Source organism: Vanellus vanellus, assembly GCF_965231255.1.
Source record: "Vanellus vanellus genome assembly, chromosome: 5".
Lineage (NCBI taxonomy): Eukaryota > Metazoa > Chordata > Aves > Charadriiformes > Charadriidae > Vanellus > Vanellus vanellus.
The window spans coordinates 31,235,828-31,254,975 of NC_138910.1; the positions used below are offsets into that span (position 1 = coordinate 31,235,828).

At 42.7% G+C, this 19,148-nt stretch overlaps 1 protein-coding gene across 1 annotated transcript in view; it reads right to left on the minus strand.

Moving 5' to 3' along the window:
- The window catches only part of CDK15 (cyclin dependent kinase 15), a gene marked incomplete at both ends in the record, with an annotated part of 35,775 nt that overhangs the window by 16,257 nt on the left and 370 nt on the right, over positions 1-19,148 (minus strand). The window contains 9 exon segments of the mRNA XM_082484637.1: positions 3,769-3,862; positions 9,985-10,105; positions 10,684-10,807; positions 12,791-12,853; positions 13,649-13,743; positions 17,410-17,489; positions 18,132-18,229; positions 18,379-18,507; positions 18,509-18,529. Coding sequence (XP_082340763.1) covers positions 3,769-3,862; positions 9,985-10,105; positions 10,684-10,807; positions 12,791-12,853; positions 13,649-13,743; positions 17,410-17,489; positions 18,132-18,229; positions 18,379-18,507; positions 18,509-18,529 — 825 coding nt within the window.

A 19,148-nucleotide genomic window follows, 5' to 3' on the forward strand; every position in this document is an offset into this window, starting at 1 on the left:
AAACAGTCAAAGCTTATCATCTAGACAACCCCCAAAATTATCAGATTTCCCTAAAAAACGGTGAAATTTTAACATGAAAAATGTCAGGGTTTTTTATTCACTTTCTCTTCTCCGACATTAGATTTGTCTCACATTAGTCACACTTTGCATATGATAGACAATTCATTTTCCTTAAAATGAAAACTGAGATCTATGATATGGGGAACTCAGCCTCAGAAACTTGTGATAAGATTGCAAGAGAACAGGCATCAGTAAATAAATACATTAAAGAAGGAAGCAATACAAAGCCTGGTTGTTGCAGTTGTTATGCATCTGGTAGCTGATTCCTTTTCTCACGCACAGTTGGGAAACAGCTGTGAGGACAATAACAGCTACCTGGAGAAGACAGCCACAAACAGGGACTGCATCTCATGGCTGGCACATATTAGTCTGGTGGTCTGTGGGGGGAAGAAAGCTAGGGTGGCTTGCTGTGGCCCATGTTTCCAAACTGCTTATTTATTCAGCCTGCCGCAGCAAAGACCAAGGGGTAAGACCCTTGTCTCTGCTCACCTGTAAAATCAGTCTTGAAAGCTGTCCCAAATCAGTCTTGGAAGCTTGAAAACTCCCCAAAGAGATGTCTTGCGGCATTCAGCCATGTGAGGATGGTGGAAGGGGGCTTGCGCTCAGGGTAATTTGACTGCTCTGGATGAGGATGCATTCTTTACTGGTGTGTGTATGATGTAAGTAAGGCAGGTCTGCCCAAAGCAAAATCTGTGTGCACAGGAAAGAGAGAGTTGGAATCTGAATCCAGAATTTGCTCTCTTTTGCTATCCTCTTAGCTTTCCAGGAAGCCACAGCAAAGCTTCTAAAATATTCTGCACTGAAAATCCAGGTGTGTGTTCTGAAGTGCCATGTCTGCGTTCGTCTGGGCTCTCATTGTTTAAGGTTTCATAGGAGCCATCAGGCATCAATCCTAAAGGCATCAGAGGGAGCTGGGGAAGTTTGGTACGTAGTAAAATCATACTCTCCAGGGTCAGCTCAGCACTTGGCCTTTCCTTGGTGAAGAGTTTAAGAAAATAGTTATTTGTGCATGCTCGTACATAAGGTTTTTAGCAAATGCTTAAATTTTGCTAAGTTGAGGTGTGAAAGCATTCAGAGCACCGATCACTGAATACCATATGAATATGGATTTGTATTTATCTTTTCTGAGTCTTTTCTTTACAAAAGATACTATTCCAAACCATGAATTTGGATCTATTTTTGAATTTCCAAGGTAATGGGGCAGGTGAATTCCCCCCCCCCCCCCCGACCATTAATGAGCTTCCTTGCCAAATGAAACAATGAGTTATAATTAATTTCAATTAAATAAATATACTCTGGGGAGTATATTTATTAGCAGCTCTCTCTGCTCTCTAACTGCCTGCTTCTCCTGTGATGAACCAGCTGAAGGAATCAACCTAGCTGATTTTGCTTAGTTTTCTTGGGAAGTTATGTTTTATGTAGAGAAAAGCCTTGTAGTCATTCATTTGGCACTTGTCACGTGTTCGGCTCAGCCACAGAAGCATGCTGGTGGCATGCTGCAGCCTAATCCAGCCCACGTGAAGTCCTTCTCAGCACAATGTTAATCAATAAGATAGAGCTTTTGAATACAAAACCTATGCCTGATCTCTTGAAATTTGAAGGATGGATCTTAAGTTTGTCAGGTTTGCTTACTCTCCATGCCATGAGAAAACTGGAGGCACTGTGGTTCACATTCACTTAGGCCGTACTTCCATAACCAGCACTGCCAGCCTAAGTAGCTCCTTCCTCTTCGCCCCTTTTCCATTTGGTCCTGCTCCTGTGTCATCCCTTCAAGAGTACTACTGGTCATTAGTGCTACTGTTTGTGCAGCCAGAGGATGAATTGGGTAAATAAACTGTTCTTATTTCGAGTAACTCAGGGAGAAAACCAAGTTATAGGTTCCCCAGTTCACATAGCCCCACATGTGAGGGGTAACACAGGAGCAGGAATGAGCAGCCAGGGACAGGGATAGGGGATGGAGACTGCTTAAAGTGACACTTGCCTCTAGAAGAAATGTTGGTGAAATGACAGTCAGTCAGAACTGATGATTCAACAGGACAAACACATTTCACAGAATGGGGATTTTCTGGCTATCTGTCTACGCGGTGTTTGAACCAACAGTTCTATGTGGAGATAAGCATGCTGAGTGATATAGACCCGTGCACACAAATGCAGACAGTCTCTAAACCAGTGCAGGGTGCCTCTATTATTAGTACATGAAAGGAACTGACTATTAGAAGACAGTAGGAATCCCCGTTCTGAACCTCACGCTTGGCAAAATACCTCAAGTTAGGCATCGAAAGCCTCTAAGGAGCTTTGAAATCTTGGCCTAACACAGAGCCTCATTCCAGGCTGTATAATAACATAAAACCTTCTGTGAAAGGCACTAATTATTTCATGGCTCTTAAAGCTTCCTCATGATTTTTAAATAAGGTTTTTTTGCCCTCTATAGCACAAATCCTTTTAATCACAGTATTAGTTATAATACCAGAGAAATGAAGATAGGGCCATAACCCTCCAACTGCAAAACCACAGGAAACGTATCCAGATATTTCAGAGCTGTAAGTGGAAGGATACCCTTCATTCACACTCTGGGAAAGTGGGCCCTGCCCTAGCTTTGAACCCTGTTAATTGGCCAAGTAGGGATTTTTTTTTTTCCACAATAATTCTTTTTTTTTTTTTTCACTCTCTATGAAAGAGAAATTCAGCATTTATTTAAGTGGACTGAACTCAAGTCTAAGAACTGGACCCACTTGTCTGTCTTTTTATCACATTCTAGCTAAAAGCAGAGAGGAAAACCTTACCAGGCAGGAGGGTTTCTGGATGAAGGGATTAAGAAGGAAAAATCTGATTTACACAGACTTGAGGCTATAAAGTCCTTTCTCACCGCTTTCCAAATTTCAGTTTTCTGTCCTTTCTCCTTTGAAAATCCACGTTTGGGAAACACTCTGTGCAGAAGAGTAAATCCCTGGGTGGAGATGTGAAAGGGCAGATACATACAGCAAAACCCAACAGGAATCTATAGGTTGACTTTCCTAAAGAGTCAGTAACAGGGTCAGCAACAGGCAGTAAGGAACATACAGAATCCACTAGTGCTGGTAACTGCCTCAATTCTACCAAACCGCACTAAAGATGTGGCTCTGTTTCAGTTTTCCCCAGCAGAAAAAACAGCTTAAGGGGCTCCTGAATATGTCTGCTCTCACTCGCTGCTGGCTTTATAAAGTAATCTCACGCTTTCCATTATGCCAAAGCAGTCTCTAGGGCTGCACCATAAACTGGATGACACAAACTGTTCCAAGTTAAAATGAAGAAGAATCTCTGAAAAACCTCAGGGTCTTGCCATTTTCAAGGCAGTTTAAGAGCAGTATTAGAGCTCCTTTGTGAGAATATGGTGTGCTGTATCCTACAGTAAGTAAAGGATTTAACAAGAAGGAATAGAATTTGCAGTACCTGCACACCTTTTATGCCTTCTTCAATTTGATGTCACTTTAATTGGCTTTAAATTTTTGATGAGATGACAAACATCAAAGGAAAGTCATTTGATTTACTCCTGTATCTGTAAGAAAGTTGCCAAATATAAAGTGGGTTGCAAAGTCTCCTATGAACTCTGCAGATTGGACCAAATTATTTCTGCTATTCACAGGACCTATGCTTAGGACTTCAAAATTAAGTAGGGGGTTAGAGCAACTGATTCTTTTTCTCTTCCATTTCATGGTATATTTTACTCACCGCCCAGATCTTCGCCAGCTGTTCACGAGTACCAGAAGCTCCTGCAAATATTGGCTGGCCCTGGATCATTTCAACAAATATACAGCCTGCACTCCTGCAACAAACCCAAGGTATTAACTCATTCATGTACATGACATATATAATACGATTGTTGGGATGGGGGAGAAAGGAAGAGAGATAATTGTTGGAATGGAAATTTAGAAATCCTGATTTGTAAATGCAGAAATCCTGACATAAGCAGTAAACCCTATATATTTTGCAGCTCAAGTCTGAAAAGTACCGGTCTGATGTGTAGGTATTGTATACCCACCTCATGTTATCCAGTGAGAGTGCGTGTGCAAGATGTAGGGTGTCTATATATATGTAAATAAATACAGGCTTCAGTGAAGGCTGATATACCTTTACAGTATGGTGGTATGGTGGTAGGCAGGAGGTAGCATTATAAAAAATCCTACCGATTGTGGGAAGTCAGGAAGGTTTTCTTTGGGAAGGGCCATCTTATACATCCCTGGTCTTGCAGCACTGTTCTAAGCACTTGCAAGTGGCCCTTGTTGCAAGTTGTATGTAGTATCATTAACCTTATCCAAGTTCTATAGATTGAAACACTTGAATTAAAAAGCTGGCAAATTAAATAGGGTGGGAGCAGACTAGAGATTCGTGATATTCACATCCAGGATTTTAGAAAAAAATAAAGCAGTCGAAGTTCCATACAAGTCTGTTCCCATCTCTTTTTTCTCATCAGCACCATCCACTAAAAAAAAAACCACCCACCCTTCACCAACAAGACAAGACAGGTCATATCCTTGGAAAAGAAACCCACTAAGCACCATCTTTTTTTCCAGCACCAATTTGTTTCAGGTCTCTTTCAATTTATCCTGTTACAAACCCATCTAAAAAAGATGGTTGTGGCAGAAGCCTATGGAATACTAGATTGTTTTCTATGAGAAAAAGGTGCAAAATTGGAGTGATGACAGTAAGAAAGATAAACGGGGAACTACTACGCAGTACTTGAATGATACATTAGATGCAGACAGAACACAGAAGCACTAACCACTGGAGCGATTTTTCCTTCAGAAGCAATTAGCTCTTCACTGGAAAACTGAAGGCAAGATTTCATAGCATAAAGAACACAGTGGGAACAGCAAGTTAAAGTATTCCTATTTTTATGCCATCCGCTGCTCTGTACTTGTGCTAAAGCAAACCAGCCAGCTTAAAAAAATGCACCAAACTTTGTAAAAAATGTTTAATTCTACTAAGCTGGATTAGACCTGCTGGCAGTAGATTTACCTATTTGAAAGTATTTCCATCTCTTATTGTATGGTGTAAAACTCTGCTCATTTAATTTTTAATCTTTTTCCTCCAAAATTTTTCCAGGTTTCCTGTCTTTTCAGTATGCCCCATCCCAAATTTTCACGTTTCAGTCTCAATCTTCTTTGGTTATAGCAAATTTGAGTCCTTTAAGCTCAAATGTTGAAAACTAAGCTTTGTCTAACAGACTCTAAAAGTGTTATTTTCACTTGCTGAGCTACAACTAGTAATCTTTTCTGGTCATCTGTATTGCTGTGTTACCCCTTGCACCTTGTTTTTGCAATACTGTAAATGCTTTTCCCACCTGCCTGTGGTCAGTTGAAAGCCTGACATGCAACTCATCTGCAGTATTCACTTTGGTCATCCTTGTGCATGGGGTGATGCCAAGCCTGTTTACAGATCCATATCTAATGCTGTTTGCACAAACACCCATGCTGCACTTTCCCTTAGCTTCCTGTACCCTAACCTTGGTCTTGTGAGCTTAGCTCCTTACTGGTTTAGCATGCTCTTACAGGGTCCAGGCGTCATGAAACTTAAACCACAGCTTTTGCAACTTAGATTTTTTTGTGTTTTGTAGCACTACCACATCCCTAGATATTATTCTGGAGCCCACAGATTGATTCTACTGAGACCAGTGTCATACCAACCCTCTGTTTTCACAGCTGATGTACATGCCCAAATGGCTCACCCTATTTTGCAACCGCAGGGGCTGCTGTAATCCACTGATTCCATTGCACAAGTTTAACTGTATATGATCAAAATTATTTGGGTGCTCTTGATTTGTAGGGAGAAGAGAATCTGCTCTATGTGGTTTTGGAGCAAATGATCCTGATGTTCACCCACAGTTTGGGTTCTGATACCCTAGCTAGAAATAGCCATTAGACTAGTAAAAGTAGAAACTTTGTATGAACTCACTACAGCCCCCAACGAGACAGACGCAACTAGACCTTCTGCAGAGGTTCTTTCTAATGAACAGTGCTGGCTGTGCTGTTTCCTAAGTTGAATTTAAGACACTGAAGAATTGGGGACTGGAGGTATGCAGCAGTTACTAAGGAAAAGGGGCTAGTAACAGTGAAAGTGCCCTTTAAATGTGGTCCTTGTGACTTAACTGCTCTGCTGCAAAGGTCTAAGGCAACAGAGTTCACGGCAGACAGAATACCAGATCTACTATGGTTTCTGTTATTGCTGAGAAGGCTTGAAATCCAGACAGAGCAATAAATGGAAGTAAGAACGAGAAAGCTGTTCTTTTCCTAGATTTAGCTAGCATTTTCTAAGAATTACTCATGAGCAAAGAGTTCAAAAATTCAAATCTAATGAAACAGTCTTTTCACTAATGGACAAGCTGTCCATTTGAGGAGCGGAACAACTTGTGGGTTGTTGTTACAAACACACCTTCTGGAAGAGCACTCTTTTTGCATTCCTGGTTTATTCCCATTATCTCTGGAAGCCTTTAAACCTCAGTGTCTCTCATACAGACAAAACTATCAGAGCAACCACAACTGCTGGAAAGAAAGGGCTTTTTGTTTCCTGTAGCAAGAGTCAGCTGACCAGCTGCCTTTAATGCCTGCTTGATACTGTATTGATTCATCAGTCGCAATTATCACTGTTTATATCTCTGTATGTTTCCAGATGAAATATGCTTTTTTTGACAAAAAAGGGCTAGAAGTGGCTAGGGCATCCCCCTCCTTTCCCAGGTATTTTTGTCTACCTGTTAAAGTAGGACTTTGGAAACTAGTGCTGGTCATTATATTAGCCTTTCAGTAGAGGCTTCAACGTTCCTTCTGAGTTACGGGATTTACAGTTACTGCCCTGATGGCATTATGAGGATCCTTCTGCTAATGAGGATGATTCAAAAACATTTACTTTTAAATATTTTTAAAGATTTAGACCTGGTGTTGTTTTGTTTCTCCCCTTTTCCTTCTTACCCCTCGATACTCATTTCCGAGGTCCTCTTACCCCTTCAAGTCTACAAGTTTCTCAAAGGGTCTCAGTCCCATACAGCTGCCTTGGGAAGAGCCAGGGCAGAGGGAGGGGTATTTCAGGACAAGGCCTAGCCATGATGTTTCAGCATGTGCCAGATAAGCACGTGAAGCTAGGCAGTGACTGCTAAAGTAATAGGAGAGGTGTGACTGGTTATAGAGATATTTAGTTCCAGTGAGCATAAACAGAGCTGGTTCAGACAGCATGGTTGCCTCTGCCTGCAATCCCTGGGGCAGGTTGGAACACTGCACTTGCTCCTCAGCCTGCAGTGCTGCATCACACAGTGGAGAGACGACTTCATCGGGATTAAGATCTAAGATAACTCTGCGGCTTCCCAGAGTTCTCTCTCCACAGTTCTTCTGGCATTGGGAGATTGAAATTTTCTATTTAACCAGAAATATATCCTTTCTCTCGTTCCTTACCAAGTGTGGTCTGTACAATGGAGTCCTTAGCTTATATCTCCCAGTTTGGCATAGTGGGGCAATGCAAACCAGGCTGGGGAGAAGGCTGTAGTGGGCCTGACAGGTCCACATTAAATGACTGCATGGGAACTCCTAAATCTATCTGGGAAGATTCCTATGACTTTTTTTTTGTTTGTTTTAATGGAAGATTATACAAGGAAAGCCTGACTGAAAAGAAGACATGACTTAAGGCACTCATGATGTTAGCAGTACTCGTGCGGCACGAGCATAAAGCACTTGGTGTTAAAAAAAAAAAGTCTTTCTGATATGCAGTGTAATCTCCCTGAAATGTTAGTCTCCCTGAAATCCCTTAATTGAATCCTCTAAAGTCCTGAAGAGATAGTGAGGGAGAAAGAGACAGAAAAAAGATACAGAGAGATTAAAGCAGCTTTTCTAGTTAGTCCAAGAGCGAGTCTCCTTCTATATCTCTTTCTTCATCTATTCAAGACCTCATTCACTTCCCATGTGCCTCCCACTGACAGTATTGCTGCTCAAGCACACTATGCATGAATTGCCATAATGTTTTATTTTGTTATAATTGGTTTCTTTAAACCAAGGCTTTAACACCCACTGTCTCATGCCATTACCAAGGGCATTCTGACCTGCCTTCATGTAAATCGCAGCATCGAAAAGACATAGGGTTTTTTTTTTTCCTTTCTTCCCAATAGACAAGTAACATCTGTGTGAATTCACATTATTTCCTAATAGACAAAAATTGAACTTAAATGCAGTGTACATCAAGATAATAAATGACTCTTGTTAGAGGAAGTTACTGAATAGAGCTCACTGAAGTACTCTCTATTCTCTCAGCATGACATCTTTCTTTAGGGCAAACACTTTGAATGTTGTTATTATAAGGAGGTGTTATAACAAAGGTGCCTATAGTGTGAATGTAGTTCAGTGGGACTGAGAGTACTGTGCTGTTAGAGCTGGTCAGAGTGCTGGATAGGATCTTTGTATACTACTCCTAAGTTGCTATTTATTATGCTAGAGCAGAGTTATGTAGTGGGGATGTTGGTTTTGCACAGAAATGCCAGGATTTCTGTGTGTAGCTGGGGCTTTGGACAGGGGTCAACTTTCAGGAAAAAAAAATATCCACAGGCTTATACCAGCATCTGCCTAATATAAACCCTCCAATCTGCTAGGCAGGCATCTTCTTCAAACTCAGCAGACATTCCTGAGAGACTGTCTGGAGGGGAGAGGTGACAGGTAGTTGGGGAGAGGACAGGACTATTTAGACTGGCTTAGCAGCTGGAAGCCATTACAATTTAGCAAGGTTTTCCTCCTCAGAGAAATCTTTATTCAATTAAATTAGCAGCAGATCTAGGGAAGTGAACAAACTAAAAACTCCTGTTTCCCTGAACTGCCCTCCAGACTCAGGCCATCAGAGTCTCTGATAAGCCGCAGATCTCTGGAGGGGGATACAGCCTGAGAAGACCTGGAGCTTTGCTGTTTGTAAACTTACCCAGCCCTCTCCTTGCACATTCTTCAGCCTGCTACGCTCCCACCCTTTCCCAGCCTTTGACTCTGCAGAGCAGTTAAGAAAAGTCCTGGTGTGACAGGCACAGGCAGAAAATTAACTGGTCTGAAGAAAGGGTGAAGCAGCAATACTATCTACACATGTAAAATTGCCCAGAATAAGGGTGGTCTCCTGCAACTTCATGAACTGCATATTGTGCGTGAGTAAGTCAGGACTGCACTGCTGGAAGTGGGCTCAGGTGGTGCAGAAGTGAGCCAGAAGGCGTATGAACCCTAGGACTCAGCTACACATTCTGGACAGCCCAAAAGGACCAGTGGGGCCCCTGTGAAGCCTTCATCCTTTCCTGCTTTCTGCCTGCTCTCAGAGACCCCTCTCCCTTCAGTTCTGCTAACATGCAGCTTGTTTCATGTAATTCCCAGCCATGCTATGATTTTGGGATAGAGCTCATAAGGTAAGAAGGCTTTAACAGAACATAGCCTTTCTCCTGTATGAAATGCAGAGTGCATCTGAGACGTTCTTTGAGAAGGACAAAGTATCACAGAAATGAGTCTCCTTTCTATCTCCAGATCCATTCAGAAACCCTTTAGTGCCACCTTTTGTTATCAAGGCCAAACTAATTTTTGGTGCAATTTTGACTGGATCCATTGTTTCTTCACAAAGCCATTGCTATTGAGAGCTACCACTGAGTGCATTAAGCAAAGGTGTTCTGTTGCAAGAACATAAATGTTACCAAATGAGATGTACATATCTCATAAATATTATCAGATGAGGTTTATATAAATCCATAGCTGAGATGTAGTGGCATCATTCCCAAAAACTTCTATGAACCCAGCAGTACAAAACTCCCCACTGCTCACACATTCTCTGCTCACAGGTGTTAACTCCTCTACTTACAGCTGTATCTGCTGTAACTTGGTTGACTTAATTTAATTCAGATAAAGATGATTTTTCCCAAGTGACCCCAGATGGTTTGAAAATGGTCAGTACCAGATATCTAAATCAGAAGAATAATCTGTAGCTCCAAGCAACGCATCAGGAGGACGGTACCAGAGTGTCACCACTTCAGAGGAGTACGTCTGTCTGGGGATGGACTTGGCACGAGCAAGGCCTACCAAAAAAAAAAAAGGAAAAAAGAAAAAGATTACTGTGTCAGGACAGTCCTTCTACCTGTACAAGGCATAGATGATAATAATTAGAAACAAGACATTATTTTCTCTTGGATCTTTAAACACAAGCAATCCCAATGCATTTTACAAGCAACTGACAAAGAAAGTATGTCTGGAATATACCCCATGGGCAGATGAGATCAAGCAATGTGCTGTGTTTTGTAGAGCTTTACCGTTTGTGACTGAAGCAGCCATCCCAAAGCAATGCCAAGAAAGCCTTTTGGTTCAGCACATTGCTGTGGAATCAACACATTACATTATTTTCTGAAGAGAGAGGGGTTGATTCTCAATTCTCTTGAACCAGTTTTATGTGACAGTAATTGCTTTGACTTAAATGAGGTTACTCCCTGCACCTATCAGTATAAAGGCAAGAAAGGCTGTACTGACCACAGAAATAGTTTCCTGAAGTTCAGTAAGAGGTTTTGCTTTTATGCATTAATTGGCTGAAGATACAGATCTATATGCAGGCTAAAGCTTCAGTCTGACCAGATATATTAGCAGTATCCAAACTGTGACTCACCAAAGTCAGCTAATTTGAGCTCACCAAGGCAACTGATGAGCAAGTTCTGGGGTTTCAGATCACGGTGAAGAATGTGTTGTTGGTGGATGTAAGCCAGGCCACGCAAAAGCTGGAACATGAAGAGCTAAAAAAAGCCAACAAAAAACCTGAAATTATTTTGTGTTACTTTGCATTGACACATTAACTCTGACCTTCAGGAGAACTCCTGGAACAAAGCAGAGACAAAGCAAGTAAGAAACCAGTAAAAATCCCCAAAATGAGTAGAGCTGGCTGAGGAAGAGAAAACTGCGGTGGGGTACTACTGCCCTTCAGCTTTCTGAGGTTTTCAGGTTGGAGATTTGGTCATGAGGGCAGTTATAGTGCAGTCCCTAGGTACACACTTTGGAAATTTAACTTTTCTTTAGAAATGGACTGTTGATTGCAGGAGCAAGTGCAACTTGCCAAAACACAGACCTGCCTTTCAGAACAGCAGATATTCTGATTTCAGTGTTCAAGACAAAGACATACAGCCAAGCAAAATGAAGGTTTAAGAATCTGGAAGTTTTGGCCATTTAAGCCAGCTGACACCAGCAGAGGGAGTTCTGTGGCTGCTGTACACACCACTTCTTCCCAGTATGAAATGGGCCGGTGAACTGACTTACTTGACAATGTGGACTGTTATCTTCAGGCTGGAAGAAAACACAAGGACCTGATTTGAACAGATATAGCAAATAAGATATGATGAATGAAGCAAGCAAGCAAGCAAGCAAGAAATATCTAACATCCAACACCGTGGCCTGGAGTAAAATAAGTTGGGCCGAAGCAAGGTATGAAATTGGACAGTATATAGAAACAAAACACAGCAAAAGTAATTAGATTTCACCAGAGAAAATATAGTTTTCACCAGAATCTTAATCTGAAGAGGAGGAAAAACAGTGACACCCATAGGTCATTTTTGTGCCAGAAAAGTGTCCCTGTAATATTCTGCATACTTGCATCATATTTGATAGGAGTCACTCAGTGAAAAAACAAACAATATTTGCCAGCAAAAGTGAAGCAAGCTAGATGACCTCCTAAAGGAGCAGTAAATCATTGTGCAGTTCAGTTCCTGCTGACAATGAGGATTTCGGACAGGAAAGCAGAGCAGCTGGCTAGCATTTATTCACAGAAATGCCTGTGAGTACATGTTACAGCCATGTACTCCATGTGCTTTACAAGCCTGCCTGGTAGCAGAGCCCTTGAGATCTATGCCAAAACTACAACAGTGCATCTTGGACATTTCAGAGCTTTAAGGATGTTTAAAATTTGGGCCCCCAAGAAACTTCATTAGAATTGGTATTGCTTAACAACTATCTGGAAGAAGATGTGAACAAGGTGGCAACATTTGAAGATGACAGAAGTATTTAGATTAGCTGTGATAAGAAGTGACAGTGAGGAACTTCAGAGAGATCTGACAAAGTCAGATGAATAGGCAGTTTGATAAGATACAAAGTTATTGTTGACAGCTGTAAGATAAATTAACTGAAGCTGCTCAGGAAAAGGACACAGACATTCACTGAGGACATCTGCATTGAAACCTTAAGTCAGTGTGCAGCAACAATCCTGAAAGTTAATTAAATGTGAAGATGCATACAAAGGAGAGTTGGAGACTATTATGACAGCAATCTATCAAATAAGGGTACATCTTCATCTGTGCTCAGTTGCAGTCAACCAATCCCAAGAAGCTGTAATAGAAACAAAAGGGATTTAAGTGCAGTAAATATGAAGCTAATTCCAGATGAGGAAAGAGTGAGGTTTGAGAGTTTTTAATTAGAGAGCTGAATAATGTATTCTGATGATAAGAGAATACAAATTTGTGTAGAGATGGATTTGCTTGCCACAAGATGTCATTGTTCACAAAAGCTGCGTGTCCTTTTGCAGGCTCAGAAAATGGGAAGAGGGACTAACCGAAAAAAGGCTTTGCAGACCCAGAGGGAGGTTGTTACAACTTTATCAAGGGCAGCTTTTCTCCAAAGTGTTTGTCACATATGGGACAAGTAAATATTAGTAAGCAATTTACAGTAACCATACCTAGTGGAAAATAACACTTGCCGTGCTTTAAGGGATGCTAGGCTTCTAAGAAACTCACCATAACGTTGTGTGAATGAAGTCCTCCAGGATGCTGGTCCATGTACTGTGCTAGATCTGTGTGCTAAACAAAAGAGGAGAACTTGAGGCAAAGCTACGAGCATGAAATGCTCCTACCAACAACGCCTTTTCTGTAAATGGAAGAAATATGCAACCACTACAAAGATATCTCTTTCCCCTTGGCAAACATCTGATCTGATGCAGCACACAAGGATGTGCTTAAGCACTTGGTCAAATCAGGGACCTGGCTGACCTGTTATCTCACCCTAGCAGTTTATGACCTGAAGCTGAACGTTAACAGAATTCATACTTGTGCCAGAATTAATCACAAAGCTGCAGTAAGAAGACATAGCACCTGGGTTTTCCTTATAATTTTGTTGATAGCTATCAGCAAAAGCAACAGAAGTAGCAAGACTCATGCTGAGAACTTTTTATTGGCATCCTGCCCTCCCCATGAGAGCAACCCACAGCGTGGTCATGGTGAGCCACTGGGGTCAGTGCCAAATCTGACCCCAGCTGGGATGTGAGCTCATATAGTTTTTTCTTATCCTTGCTGTGCCTCAAGAACAGTACTTTTATTGCATTGTCAAGGCAGAAATGGAGGTAAATACTGTCTGCCACCCTAGTGGAGAAAAGATGTGGAATCATTTTTGCATACAGCTGTTGCATATACAGAAAGAAAAGAGTAAGGCTGTATGGCTAGAAAGCAGGAGATCACGAAGGAAAATCAATCATTGCACAAAAGGATTACAACTTGTTTCTTCGCAGATGTCTCATAATGCAGTAAATTAATTATGCAGCCACTTCCCAGTACTTCCCAGTACTAGCTCTACAGGAAGCTAGAAAAAGGTCAACTCACCATGTACTCAAAGACAAATGTTAGAGTCTTTTTGGTCTGGATAATGTCATGAAGCAGCACAATGTTGGCATGTTTCAAACACTTGAGAAGAGAAGCTGGGGAAACACAAAAGGAAGATCAACTTTGCTGCTGCTGTTGGAAGAAGGAAACACTGCACACAGCAAGGCAATGAAAATAAAAAACTGGGAAGAAATAGTCCAAACTTGGCAGTTGTGTAAGAAGCAGCAGCTACTGCGTCTGAAGGAGGATGGAACAGCTCCTTAGAGAAGCAAACATCAGTGCTCCAGGCTTGGCAGGAACCCGTCCATCTCTCAGAGGTAGAATCTTGCCTCTGTCAGAAATAGGAGTTCACAGTTCCCAGCTGTCAGCTTCTCAGCTGAGGAGAAATAATTTCTTCAAGGCAAATGCCAAGAGGCAGGAGCTCCCAGAGCCAGAATGCAACAGCCCCTGGCCTGTTGCTGAGCTTTCCATCCTTCTCCCATCTACCTCCTGGCACATGCCCTCAGCATGGCCCTTAGGAGACTTCTGGGGAAAGCTGAGTTTCTATCAGCTTCCAGTTTAACATCACGGTGTAAAAATCTGCCAAAAGAAATCACTGTAGATGCGAAGCATTTTTTTTTCAGCCTAACCATCGGAGAGCATCAGTGCAACTGTATGGCACTGGTCCTTAGGTGCTGACATGCCTTTGCCAAACCTCAACACATCTAGGGTATGATGATAGAGGGGGCAGCACATGGAATAGTCTCCGCCTCCATATAGGCCACAGAGCACTCACTGATGCTAAGACAAAAGCTACAGCCTTCTGAGCCTTTCAGCCTTGTGTTAGTTTTCTCATGATAGAGCAAGCTCCACTGACACTACGAGGGTGGTGAGGCACTGGAACAGGTTGCCCAGAGAAACTGTGGTGGCCCCATCCCTGGAAGTGTTCAAGGCCAGGTTAGATGGGGCGTTGAGCAGCCTGCTCTAGTGGGAAGTGTCCCTGCCCACAGCAGGGGGTGTTAGAACTAGATGATCTTGAAGGTCCCTTCCAACAAAAACCATTCTGTGATTCTATGACACATTCATAAAGGCAGCTTCTCATCAGAAAATCTTAAAGATAGTCTTTATGGGGGAGGAGCATGCACAGCTTCATCATTTGCTACCGTAGGTTTGAGACAATAGTTGCCGTAGCTCTGTACAGAGGAGGGACGCAGGGGAGTGGTGGAGCTGGGATTGCTCTGCTTGTAGATCCCTGTCTCTACTGAAGAAGCCGAGCCAGCTGTTATACCAAAACTGTGCACAGACTGAAGCCCCAAAGCTCACCAAAAACAGGGGTCCCTGACTCGCAGATTTTAGTTCAGCTTCTGATATAACAGAATAGCCTCAGAGCTGCTCCAGACTCATTTTTCCCTGCTGATTAAAACCAAATTAGTTTACTGTCAGACCACACAGTGCTTCAAATTTCATTCGGATACCATACAATCTCATTTCTGCTGAATTAGCTGAAGCACACAATACAGAGCTTGTGCCGGCCGTGGGAGGCCAAATGAAGTTTGGTCCTGGATAAAAGCTGCTTTTTGTTTTTCAAACAATTTGCAAAAGATATTTGAAGAGTTTCAAGCTGTCAAAGCAAATTTATACTGGATTAGCACTTTGCCTTTTGTGACCATAACAGTCTAACCTGGTTCTAAAAGCTCGACAGCCAGATACCCTGTATTACACAGCTGTGGCCTAAGCATATGTCAATACTGAGTCTGCTGAGCCATAAGGGATGCCTGATTCAGCATAACTACTGGAAATAGCACAGACTGTAAATTAGTTCTTGCACAGAGCTTGGTGCTGCTGCAGCTAAACTGCCTCTTGTACTGATGCTAGTCCATTTAGCTACCACCAGTATGTTTCCAGTGCACGGCAGTATGAACCTTAAACACAGTCCACATTGCACCTAATTGTCTATGAACCCAGTAAAGATATTCTGGCTAGATCCCATCTGCTATGGAAAGGGGCTGCTAACCTGGTTCGGTGATACCTCAAAAATCCCATATGACTAGAGCTGTTGCTCCGGAGGAGCAGTACAGAAGGTCCACAGTAATATGGAGAATTCAGCCCCTGTGCCTGAATCAGGCCTTTGGGAACTGCTCCTCACTTGGTTGCATCTACAACCCCCCACTGGGGTGTCAGGTGCTACAGCCAGGACTGAGCTTTAAACACATTTTGTCTCTGTGGGGCTTTCTGGAGTGAAATGGGTCTTTGTCAGGGGAGTTCCATTCCTCCAAGATAGCAGAGAATGCACCGCGTTAATAAATCTTGTGCTTTGTTTGCGCTACTGACTTACATTGTAAATTTGAGGTGTCAGACGCTGCAAAGCTCAGCAGCACACAAAAGATCTATTTAAAGTAGACCCTCCATAGGATCAGTCTTGTTTTTTTCTCCCATAATGAATGAAGTTAAGGCGCTCAGCCTGTCCAGTAGAGCATGTTAAAGGGGTGCTGATTTTTAGAGCATCGTTACTTCTATGTAGATAAAGCTTTTAAGGCTTATTTTACTGGTGGGCTACAAGTGTAAATGCAGAGCAAAAGCACCAAGGCAAATGAGCGTATAGGAAACTGTAACACAAGCCATTCCGTAAATAGGCATATTTAGCTATCTCTCTGCTTTCACCCAGAATTGGACTAAGGACTTTGTAAACTTTCTTATCTTAATTATGCTGTTATAAAACTGGCATGGATCCACAGACCTCTCGTTATTCTGAGATTATTGGTATGAGAGTCCTTCTGTGCTAGGGCTGCTCTGTGAAAGCTGGCACATCGGGTCCCTGACACTCCACCCCAGTGGTGACAAAATCAGCCCTAGTTTTGAACTGCAGTAAGAAGTAGAAAACAAAATATATGTGACCTCTTACATTAATAGCTCTCACTAATACCAGACAACAGACTGGCACAATGGTTGCATATTGCTGTATAAGGAAAAAAACAGATTATGATCCTTTTGGGACTGTAGAGCAGACAAAAATAGAAGCCTTAATCAACCAGGCAATTTGTGAACTTAGTCTGTAGGGACATGTAAATACATTCAGCCAAAATCAAGCATTTAAACAGAAGCATTCCTTTCTCAAAGAAATTGAGAAAGCTGCAGATATTTTGCCCAATGCTCTACAAAGTTGACTGATAAAAAAAAAAATTCTCACCAGGCTGAAACGATAGATGTTATTAAAGACCAGTTTTATTGAAAGCATTTCTTTTCAGGCTGGGATCTGTGATGCTCCAGGTATCAGCTGCCATCACACAGGAAAGTGACACCGTTTGTGGTAACAGCAAGCAGAGACTCTGGTGCAAGGGCATTTCCAGTCCACAACTGCCCAATGCAACAGCAGCAAAAACTGCTGGGCAGTGCTAGTGTATAGAAATGGGAGTGAGAAAGCAACCACAGAGCAGGTAGCAGGCAAGAAGCGTAAGAGGCCTTACAACACTAGAAAGGACACGCTCTGGCTGCAGCCAGCACTCTCCTTACCACAAGCTCGGATACATCTGCCATGAGGGCGTACACTGGCCAGCAGATTTCCCCTCCATCCATCACATGCTCACCCAGCCCAGCACAAAGACCTCCTTCATGAAGGGATAAGGAAACCAAGAGTTTTGGGAGAAGGACAGCTGGCACATTAAGTAGGCAAGAAAGTACTTAGGAAGACATCATATGGAGCTTTTTCAGATTTAAACAAATGCCCTTCAAGAATGATGTCCCTTGCTTTTCACCAATGTTTGAAGAAGCTCTTTATGTCTTACCTTCCCGAATGGCTGTAAAGGGCACTCCCTCCTCTGCCTCCAGCCTGATCACTTTCAATGCCACCAACTGGCCATTGATCCTGTCAGGTCAGAGCAGAAGGTCACATGAAGCACCTCAATGCTCAGCATGACAACAACATTAACAGTCTCCTGGGGTGCTCCACACTTACCCAAGCAAAATTTCTAGGGCTAACTCCCCCACCCAGACCAAGCTCAGAAAGGAGCTGCAAACCACCTCCACCTTGTCTTCATTAGCAGTGAAACGGGAGCGAGCCCGCCTGGCTAGAGTAGCACCATTCTGCTGACCAGGTATTGCTAGAGCACGGCTTTGGGCAGCGTTCCCACTCTGCCCTCTTGCAGCTTTCCTGCCCCATGTGATGGCAGCATGGCCTCGACTCCATTTTTTCCATCATGCAGCAGTCCCTCATTCCAAGGAAAACCCTCACTCCCTCCCTGGTGCAGCCAGACAATCTCCTGGCACGCTGCTGCGGAGCACAATGTCATTATGGAGCCTCCAAAGCTGTAGTGGAGGAGTTCCCTGAAAAACTGGGATGGAGCTTTGCAAATATCCTGGCTAAAGGCAAAGCTGGGCTTTTGATTTGCCTTTATCTTCCTGTAAGGACTCAATTGCCCAGCTTCGAGCTCATTCTTATGGATTCCCATAAGGGGTGTTTTCAGCAGGTACTGGGAAAGCAATAATAACACCGGTGGTCCTTGCTCACCTGCTGATTCCCTTGTACACAATTGCACAGGATCCTTCACATAGCTTCTCTAGATGTACATAGGATGTGGTAGCTCCAAACGGGATGCCTTGTCTCTGCTTCATGAAGAAATTGGTATGTATTTTAGATTGTTGGGTAGAACAAGAAGCTACTAGCATGTCATTCACTAATTAAATACTGATTCATGGCTGGAATAATCATAGGATGAAATACCTCCTGTCTGGCTCTATGGCTGCTGCACACTCACCCATTTGAACCTCTCCACGCCATCCTGCTCCTGCAAAGGGTCAGCATAACTCCAAGGCCTCTGCATCCTGCACCTCCAACTCTGGAGTGTGTGGAGCTGTGGGGGCTGCAGTGAGGGTAGAGGAAGGGGGTGCTCTGGTTATGTCTGACAGCTGGCACAGGAAAAGAAGGCAAACTATATCACTGGCAAACCACCATTTCACTGATGTGATTCTTTCCTTTCTTGTTGTTTGCGCTGGCTTTGAGCACTTCACATCATTTTTATCACCCTCCCCATCAGTCACGGATCTCCAGTACAGTCTGTAAGGGGAGCGACTGTCCTTATGTGCCTGTCTGTGTAAATGGTAGTGCTCACTCTGGGAACACATGAAGATAAAACTGCCTTAACTGCAGAGGATGCTTCTACCAGTATCATTCTAAATGCATGTTATTCTCTCTTAGCCTTGATTTATTCGTCTCTAGATAGCAATCTGTTAGGGCAGGGACTAAAAACCAAATGCAGGAGTGAAATTTCAGGAAGTTTAAATTTATATCTTCTCCTTCTTACCTCCCCCCCCTTCCTCACCACTGTATAATTTACATAGCCTGTTAATTTGGCCCATAGAGCATAACAGTGCTATGAACTATAAAAACAGTAGTAATGAATGGCAGGCAGCCTGCAAGCTCCTCCTGAGCAGCTACATTGGATGGGTGCCTGCATTATTGTCTGACTCAAATATAACAGGATTTGCAATCTATGGCATGCTACCTCCTCCAGAACTGTAGGTTGTT